General features: G+C 16.7%; 5 protein-coding genes across 5 annotated transcripts in view, besides 17 other annotated features; all 5 read left to right on the plus strand. All coding sequences in view use genetic code 6, as the record gives it.

Moving 5' to 3' along the window:
- The window catches only part of IMG5_013430 (hypothetical protein), a 1540-nt gene extending 1209 nt beyond the window's left edge, over window positions 1-331 (plus strand). Inside the window, exon 6 of the mRNA XM_004039648.1 lies at window positions 1-331. This exon is cut by the window's left edge and continues 88 nt beyond it. Coding sequence (XP_004039696.1) covers window positions 1-292 — 292 coding nt within the window. The 3' untranslated portion in view covers window positions 293-331.
- A 1568-nt stretch (window positions 332-1899) lies between these two features.
- Window positions 1900-1958: a microsatellite.
- Window positions 1912-1959: a microsatellite.
- Window positions 1960-2582: 623 nt separating this feature from the next.
- Window positions 2583-2620: a microsatellite.
- A 154-nt stretch (window positions 2621-2774) lies between these two features.
- Window positions 2775-2825: a microsatellite.
- A 42-nt stretch (window positions 2826-2867) lies between these two features.
- On the plus strand, window positions 2868-3689 carry IMG5_013440 (hypothetical protein; the record flags this gene model as incomplete). Its single annotated transcript, XM_004039649.1, has 1 exon — window positions 2868-3689. The coding sequence occupies one exon, from the start codon at window positions 2868-2870 to the stop codon at window positions 3687-3689; it is 822 nt and encodes a 273-aa protein (XP_004039697.1).
- A 427-nt stretch (window positions 3690-4116) lies between these two features.
- On the plus strand, window positions 4117-4813 carry IMG5_013450 (hypothetical protein; the record flags this gene model as incomplete). Its single annotated transcript, XM_004039650.1, has 3 exons — window positions 4117-4367; window positions 4422-4480; window positions 4551-4813. Exons 1-3 carry the CDS (start codon window positions 4120-4122, stop codon window positions 4811-4813), a joined length of 570 nt encoding a protein of 189 aa, XP_004039698.1. The 5' UTR covers window positions 4117-4119.
- Window positions 4646-4684: a microsatellite.
- A 225-nt stretch (window positions 4814-5038) lies between the features above and the next one.
- IMG5_013460 (hypothetical protein) lies at window positions 5039-5392 on the plus strand (the record flags this gene model as incomplete). Its single annotated transcript, XM_004039651.1, has 1 exon — window positions 5039-5392. The coding sequence occupies one exon, from the start codon at window positions 5039-5041 to the stop codon at window positions 5390-5392; it is 354 nt and encodes a 117-aa protein (XP_004039699.1).
- Window positions 5393-6288: 896 nt separating this feature from the next.
- Window positions 6289-6338: a microsatellite.
- Window positions 6311-6364: a microsatellite.
- Window positions 6365-6864: 500 nt separating this feature from the next.
- On the plus strand, window positions 6865-8006 carry IMG5_013470 (protein kinase domain protein; the record flags this gene model as incomplete). Its single annotated transcript, XM_004039652.1, has 4 exons — window positions 6865-7059; window positions 7422-7444; window positions 7794-7878; window positions 7933-8006. Coding segments are annotated over 4 exons (377 nt in total), but the record flags the coding sequence as incomplete, so codon positions are not given.
- Window positions 7298-7350: a microsatellite.
- Window positions 7303-7351: a microsatellite.
- Window positions 7311-7354: a microsatellite.
- Window positions 7311-7358: a microsatellite.
- Window positions 7311-7362: a microsatellite.
- Window positions 7497-7579: a microsatellite.
- Window positions 7597-7686: a microsatellite.
- Window positions 7651-7705: a microsatellite.
- A 390-nt stretch (window positions 8007-8396) lies between the features above and the next one.
- Window positions 8397-8468: a microsatellite.
- A 640-nt stretch (window positions 8469-9108) lies between these two features.
- Window positions 9109-9181: a microsatellite.
- Window positions 9182-9200: the final 19 nt, after the last annotated feature.

The raw sequence follows: 9200 nt of genomic DNA on the forward strand, positions 1-9200 counted from the left end.
TGGTGCATTTTTAGATGTTTAAATTCCAAAATTATTAATGCTTGCAGAAAAAGAAAGGATGGATAAAGAATTAACTATTGCTTAGATGTAAGGAAAATTTAAATTGGTTGTAATTTAAGATGTTGGTCATTATATATAAGAAGATAATTTTAAAAAAACTGCTTATAATTTTCATTTGTTTATTGAAAATTTCAGAATTCCTATTAATTTTTAAGAAATACAATAATGCAAAGAAGTAGGAATAGGAAAGTTTCATCCCAATATTAAGCCTTATAATATCAAATTAATATGATGCTTTTTTTATTACTAATATATTATATGTTATCGAATTAGTAATAAATGAATTAATAAATAAATATCAAAAATAATACTCATAAATTTTTTAATTTCTCTCTTTTTTATTATTTATTTATTGTTTAAAAATATTTTATTTTAATATATATAAAAAAAGATTTTAGACTTAGTTTTATAATAACAAAAAGGTTAGTCAATTATATAATAAATATAAATAAAAAACATTAAATTAAAATAAAATATATATTTATTTAAATATCAAATATATAAAAAAATATCACATAAATATAAAAAAAATATTAATGAATAATATATCAGGAAAAAAAGCTGTTTAAATGGCAATGTTATTAAGACCACCTCATAAAACAAAAATTTTTCCAGCAATAAAGGCAATATAAAATAGAATGACATAAGCACCAAAGCCATTAACATATAAACTATAGGATTTACCTTAAAATGATTCTTATATTAACTCATTTATAAGCTTAGGGTTAAAATAAGAATTACCCTTTTATATTAATAGAACCCATACCGGCAATTTACCAGTGTATAGAAAATATAATTCTACAAGATAATAAAAAAGAACAATAGTAAGATTAATAGAAGGGGATATCGATAAATTTGTGGAAGAATTACAAAAAGTTGTTTCAAATTCAGAAATTCATGTTAAAGTAGGAAGAGTTGAAATTAATGGTTTACATAAAGAAATTGTTGAAAATTGGATTAGAAGGCTTGGATTTTGAATAGTTTTTTAAAAATTTTTCTTTTTTTTATAAATAAAAAATATAAATATAATTATTTTTTTATAAATATAAATTGCATTTATTTAATAAGATATAAAAATAAAAGCTTTTTCAAAAAATTAAAAATAAATTTTATTAATTTATTTTTAATTAAATATTAAAAAAATATTTTAAACATTTCTTTTCTTTATTATTTTATTTATTTTTAAATCATTCTAAATTAGTTCTTTTTTTTTTTTAAGCTAATTTCGTTTCTTATATTTTTAAATATTTTCAAAAAAGATTATTTCATGGAAAAAATTTAATATATAAAGTTAAACTTTTTAAATTTTTTTTATTTAAAATATAATAAATTATAATTAAATATAAATTTATAAAATAATTATTCATAGTTAATATATATAATAATAAACTTTATTAATTATATAAAGCAAAAATAAATATTTTTCTTTGATAAAATACTACTAAATTATTAATAACTTCTTTAAAATAGGATTAAATTATATATGATTTAGTTATAATTATAAAAATAAATTTACAAGAAATATTTATTAATTATTATACAGATCTCGTTTTTTTTTATAAAAATATATAAACTATATTAAAATTAATAAATTATTAAGTACTTATATATATAAACTTACTTATTATCAATTATATAATAAATTAAATATTTTTTGTTATTATATAGTTGCTAATATTTTATATAATTTTCCTTTTTATAATAATTTTTTTATTTGAACTAATAATTTATATTATTTATTTTTCTAAATTTAATTATCTAAGTTTTGATTAAAAGGGTAAGTTTTTTTTCATAAAAAGTAGAAAAATAATCTTTATTAAAGTCGTTTATATTATAAAAATTATTTTCATAATATTATTATTTTTACTTATAGTATTATTTTTAATTATTTTATTTTTTCATATTATTATATGTATAATCACTTTTTTAATAAATAGTTTCTCATATATAACCATATTTAATTATTGAATATTTTTGAACAATGTTTGTCCTTTTTTATAAATGTATTTAATATTAATTTCCTCTTATGTCATCTAATTTTATAAATTTTGATTTATTTAATTATTTTTTTACGAATTTTTAATTATTTTAGAAATCATATATAATTTTTTAAAATTATTATTTTAACGTTTTTAATCAATTGATTTATATATTTTATTTTTTTATTTTTTTTCAGTTTTCCCCAAAAACCTCAAATTAAGAACTCGAATTAAAATTTTAATAAAGTTTTTTTTTTAAAAATATTAATTCAAAAAAATATTATTTTCCTAAAAAAGGACAAAACATCTTTAGAATAAAAAAAGTTATTTCCTTTTCATTTTTTTTTATAAAAAAAATTATTTTATTTGGACATTTCGCTTATCCGGAAAATCATCAAAAAAACTGATTTATTAATTTTTTTAAAATATTATATTTATTTATTTTTAAATAAGAACATTAAAATTAAGATAAAGATTGTTTTATTTTTAATTGATTTTAAATATTCGAATTATATAAAATTATTTTTGTTTAAAATGAATATTTTTTACTGTTTTAATTTATTTTAATGTTTTAAATTATTCACTAATTTAAAATACAATTGATCTTTATATATATATATATATATTTTTCATATAAAAATATTTATTAAATTAAATAAAAAAATTTACAATTTCTTTTTTCTTATTTAAATAATTTATCGTTTAAAAAAATATAAATATATTAAACTAATTAAAATATATTAAAAACACAAAAATAATTATATATGTAAAAAAATAAAAAAATTAAAGAGTATAAAATTAAAATAAAAAACACAAAATAATAATAACATGGTATTCTACATGATTGGCTTAGGCCTTGGTGACGAAAAAGACATAACAGTAAAAGGTTTAGAAATAATAAAATCTTGTGACGAGATATATTTAGAACATTACACAAGTATATTAGGTGTCGAAAAGGAAAAGCTAGAAAATTTTTACGGTCGTCAACTAATAATGGCGGACCGTGAAATGTGTGAAGAAGGCATCGATAAAATCCTCGAAGACTTATCAAAAATTCCCGAAAAAAACATCGCATTTTTAGTGGTAGGAGATCCTTTTTGTGCAACAACCCATTCCGATACATATTTACGTGCAATCGAATTAGGTATAAAAGTTGAAGTCATCCACAACGCATCTATTATAAATGCAATAGGTTCTACCGGAATGTAAGTATATAGATTCGGTGAAATTGTATCTATACCCTTTTATACTGAAAAATGGCGTCCATATAGTTTCTATGATAAAATTTCTGCAAATATAAAACACGGGTTACATACTTTATGTTTACTTGACATTAGAGTAAAAGAAAGAACTGATGAAAATATTCTAAAAAATAAAAAAATTTACGAACCACCAAAATATATGAGTTGCCAAGTCGCCATAGAGTAAATTTTAGAAGCTGAAAGTGTTAATAAAACAGGATCAGTTAATAAAAATACTAAATGTGTGGCAGTCGCAAGAGTTGGGTTTAGTAACTAGCTTATTAAAGCAGGTACTTTAGAGGAGTTTTTAACTTATGATATGGGTGGACCATTGCATTCGTTGGTTATTTGTGCAAATGAACTACATCCGATTGAAAATGATATGTTTAAGTATTTTTCGAAGAAATGAGAAAATTTATATATATATATATATAAATTTATTTGGTTAAATATATATATATATATTATTTATTCTTTCATAATTTAAATTAATAAAAAAATTTAAATTTTTTTTTTTTTTTCAATAATAAAAATATATTATAAATGATAAGTGGTATAGTTTTATTTTATTTTTATGTAAAAAATAAAATAAACCTTTATTTTTATATAAACAAAAATTAGGTATTAAAAATTCAGTTATATAGAACATTCTTGGAAATGAATAAGATTTCGCACACAAAAAGCCTTCAGAAATACATTTAATGAATGAAATAAGTGTTTTAAAAAAAGAAGTAGCTTTTTTAGATAATATAAGTAAAAAAAACAGAAATACAATAATGAAAATAAAAACAAAAAAAGATACAAGATTAGGGAAAGAACTTATTTAATTATAAAAAAAGATGCATATAGGTCAACCTTTTGTATTAAATGAATAAGATATATTAAATATTCCAAACGGAAGTATATAAAGTATTACTAAAGAAATAGCATTTATAGAACCGCTTCTAAATGCTTATGATGATAAAATTGAATAATTGGAGCATTTATTAGAAATAACAAGTGAAGATTATAGAGATATGTAAAAGAAAGCAGATTTTTTGATTTAAGATAATAATACTTTAAGAGAAGAATTAGAGAAAAAATGCTAGTAATTTCATATAAAAAAATAATATTTTTTTTTTATATTTTTTTTATTTTTTAGGTTTATTATTTCTTTATATAAAAATGGAAATCCAATTAATAATATTTAAAATTCTTATTGTAATTTTATTTTTTTGGAAAAAAATAAATAAAAATATATATGTTCTTATAATAAAAAAAAAATATAAAGAAAAACTTGAAAAAGATGATTTAAATGAAAAAATTAAAATTTTAACTTAAGAAAATACTGAATTTTTGCAAAAATTTACAGAAATATGTGTATTGAAAATAAAATTAAAAAAATTAAAAAAAATTAAATAAAAAAGGCTAAACATAAGTAAATGTTAGTTTAATTTGACTCTAAAAGTGAAGAATGTTTAATTGTAACATAAAAATATTAAGAATAAACTGATTATTTAAAAAATCTTCAATTAAAATACGATGATTTAGTGAATATATACGAAGCCTTATAATCTAAATATACAGAAAACGAAACTACTATAACTTCCTAAACTGAAGAATTTACAGAAATTTAAAGTAAAATGTGTCGTTCTTAAAACGAAATACTTTTATTAAAAAGTTAGCTGGCAAATTTACGTAAAATAAACGAAGAAATACAAATGAAAAATTCCGAATAATTCGAAAGTAATACTCAAGAAAACGAAAGAAACAAATAAAATGAGAAATCTTTACAATAGAAAATAATTTAATTAGAAAAAACTATAGAAGTAATAAAAGAGGAAAATAAAAGATTAGAAAAAGAGAGAGATATTAAAATAGGAGAATTCTAATAAATGGTTTAAATGGTAAATTTATATGAAAATAAATTAAAAAGTTGTGAAAGAAAAGAAGAATAATTAGGAAAAATTTAAAAGGAAAATTAAGAAAAAATGCACCTTTTTTTACTCGAAAAGGGAAGATTTGAACTTGATAAATAAAACTTGGAAAAAAATCAAAATTAAGTTTTACAAAATCACAAAGAAGAAATTTCCCAAATAAAATAAAATTTCGAAAGGCAAATCTAAAATATGAAAAATCACGAAAAAAAAATAAATGATGAAAAAGAAGAAAAAATCAATATTTTAAATGAATAATTAATTCATACAAATTTAGAAAGGGAAAAATTATTAAAGGAAAATAATGCTTTATAATAAGAATATAAAAAATTACTTTCTTAAGTAAAAGAAGAATTAAATGGCGATAATGAAAAATATAAAAATAACTAATATGAAGGAAAAATAAGTGAACTAGAAGAAAAAATATAATTCATGGAATAATATCATAATGATATTTTAAATACTGTTTAATTAGAAAAATCTCAAATAGAAAATAATTGGAAAAACGCAGCAGTATTAATTGCTGAATTGAAAAGTTAAAATGAAAAATATAGATAAGAAAATTAAAAGTTAAATTAAGATTATTTAGCCTTAAATTCAAAATTGAATAATTTTTTGAAAGAGAAATAATTAATGATTGAAGAAATAGCGAAAATTAAAAAAATATCAAATGAGAAAATTATTTAAATGTAAGATATCAGTAATTCTCAGATTTAAGATTTATAAAATTAAATTAATGAAATGAATAAAAGAGATAAAAAGTAAAAAGAATAAGCTATTGATTTATTATAGACTCATGATAGGGTTATTTATATATAAAATAGTATATGATAAGTATATAATTTATATAAACTATTTAGTTAGAAGAAAAGATGAAATTATAATATGAAAGTTAAATTAAAGATTTATAGGGTAAAATTGATAATTTAATTAAAGAAAAAAAAACATTGCTTATAAAGTAATAAATATTAAATAAATATATAAATATATTTTTTTTTTAAGGTGTAGTAAATATTTTGATGAATTTCCAAGCAAAGATTATTGAAAAAAAATATAAATAAATAAAAAAAGTTATAAAAAATAAATATATAAATATAAATATATATATATTATTTATATTTATATTTATATAGTATATTTATTTCATATAATTATTTAGTTTTATATATTTTACTATTAAATAATATTTTATATAAAAATTTATAAAATGACAACTCTATAAGAAAATATTTTAAAATAACTTGATAAATAAAGAGAAGATATTTAAAATTAAATAAATTCTATAACTATGGAATTAGACAATTATAAAAGCAAAGGTTTTATAAATTTAATATTTATATTTAAAAATTCTTTAATTATTTTATATTTAGGATATGATAAAAATTTAATCGATTAAGAAGGCTTTCCACGATAAGATTTAGATTTCGGAGAACTAACACAATATAGATTATTAAAGAAAAAATTTAATGAATTAAATAATGATTATAAACATATAATGAACTAAATAGAAAAAAGTTTTAAATATTTATATTATTATATTTTTTTAAATAAATTTAAAGATTTATATCAGTTACATGATATATATGCATAAACAGGATAAGCAGATAAAGAAATTGAAGAATATGAAAATAATAGATAATTAGTAAAAAAATAAGAAACAAAAAAAGAATGGAACTAGAAGAAACTGAACAAGATCTAGAAGATTAGAATTTAAAAAATATTTTAATTCCTTTCGCAATTATTAATGAAGTTACTCCAGAATCGCCTGCACATGAAAGTGGAATTTAACTTGGTGATCTAATAATTAATTTCGGGAGTGTAAATTATAAAAACCATAATGATCTTAAAAATATTGTAGATCATGTAAAGCAAAATATAAATAAAAACATTTAAGTGGATATACTTAGAAAATCAGATATATAGAAAGAAAATATATTTATTTATAAAAATTAAAAATATGGAAAAACTACAGTTTAATTATAACCTAAATATTGGAAAGGTTAAGGATTATTAGGGTATTTATATAAAAAAAATATATATATATATATAAATAAAAAAACAAAAATAGATGTAGATTGAATATAGTTTGATAAAAAAGTCAATATAAATAAATAATATATATATATATTATATTATTTATATATATATATATATTTATTTATTTATTTTTTAATTTTAAATTATATTTTACAATTATTTATTTAATATTTTTTTCTTTTTAAAAGATTTATAATATTACTTTTATTATGTATTTAGATTATTATTTAAATTCTACTTTTTAAAAGATAATTTTATTTTATATTAATTAATATTTATTTTATTTATAAAATAATTTTATATTATGTTTATTTAGTTTAAAATAAAATTAAATAATGTTTTATTTCTAAAAATATTTTTTTTTAAAAAAAAAATAAAATTAATTAAATATGTTATATAAAAAATAAAAAAACAAACAAATATTAATAAAAATTTTAAATATAAAATCAAAAAGTTAATATATTAATAAAAAACAAGATTTTTAAAAAATATAAAAAAAATGAATTCATTCGATATTATCGAAAAATCTGATGATTAATAATTTGATCAATTATTAAAAGACCCTAAATCTATATTAGAAGATCTCTTAGAAGACAATTAAATAGTTTCATATTTTTAACAATGTAATTAGCTTTTAATATAAAAGTAATAAAATTCTAAAAAAAATTAAATAATTTTTTTCTTTTTTTTAAAAAAAAGATTAACCAATTCAGATTATAACTAATTAGTGAAATATATAATAGAAGAACCTTCTTAAATAGATAGTAAATCACGTAAATACAAATTTCCATTTATATCAGCAGAAATATTAAGTACATATAATGAACATATAATAAATTAATTTTCCAGAGATAAATTCAAAATGACTAATATGAAGATCTATATGAATAAATATCCGACATTTCATCAGAAGAAGAAGAAATTACTCAAGAAGATGAAACTTAAGAAAAAAAACATGAATTTTAGGAATAAAAAATCGATAAAATTTACATTTAAAAAGCCGAAGAAATCATGAAAAATATTCTATAAGAAATATAAACAGAAAAACTATAAAAAAAACAAAAATAAAATTCCTATAAATAAAAATACTCTAAAATAGCTACAAAAAATCCCAAAGCTTATCTTTTTCATTTATTAATGTCATTTTTTTAACCATAATAATAAATATAAGAAAAAAATTAAATAACATAAGAAAATAATTAAATAATATAAGAAAATAATAAAACAATATAAGATAATTTAAATCTTACTTTAGCTGGATTTGTAAAAAAAGTTCTTTTAATGTTATTTTAATAAGAAAATTCTTATATTTTTGATGAATTATTTTCAAATCCTTCACTTATGTTTAATTTATTGAATTTTATGTATTCTTTTTCTACAGCAGAAATACTTTGTAAATGTTTAATTGGATATAGTGAATAAGGTTAAGAGTGTACATAAACGAAAATAAAAATTTTAGAAATTCTTTTTTAAAAAACTGAAAATATGGATGATGAAACTATCTAAAATATTGTTTTTGTATTAAATGAAGTTTCTAATTAATACCATTTGATTAAAGATGGCAAAGAAATACTTCAGTTTATGATTTAAGAGTACAATATTTAAAGAATATGTGATTTAGTGTTTTCTTTGAATGATTATAGTATTAATAATAGAATTAGTCTTTCAAATTTTTTAATTAATTTATTATAATTATTTATTGATATTGAAGTAAATTATATATATTATTTTTTAATTTTTATTTTTTAAATTAAATTTTTATTGTATTTTGATTTAAAAAAACACAAACCAAAATAAAGAATGGTTTATGGCCCTTTTCTTTTTAATTGAGTTTTTTTTTAAAAAAATTATTAAAAAAATAAATAAAATAATAACATATATTTATATATAAATATATATATATATATATATATATATATATATATATATATATATATATATATATATAATTAATTAATATATATANA

The sequence above is a fragment of the Ichthyophthirius multifiliis genome (assembly GCF_000220395.1).
Source record: "Ichthyophthirius multifiliis unplaced genomic scaffold scaff_1120509249575, whole genome shotgun sequence".
Taxonomy (NCBI): domain Eukaryota; phylum Ciliophora; class Oligohymenophorea; order Hymenostomatida; genus Ichthyophthirius; species Ichthyophthirius multifiliis.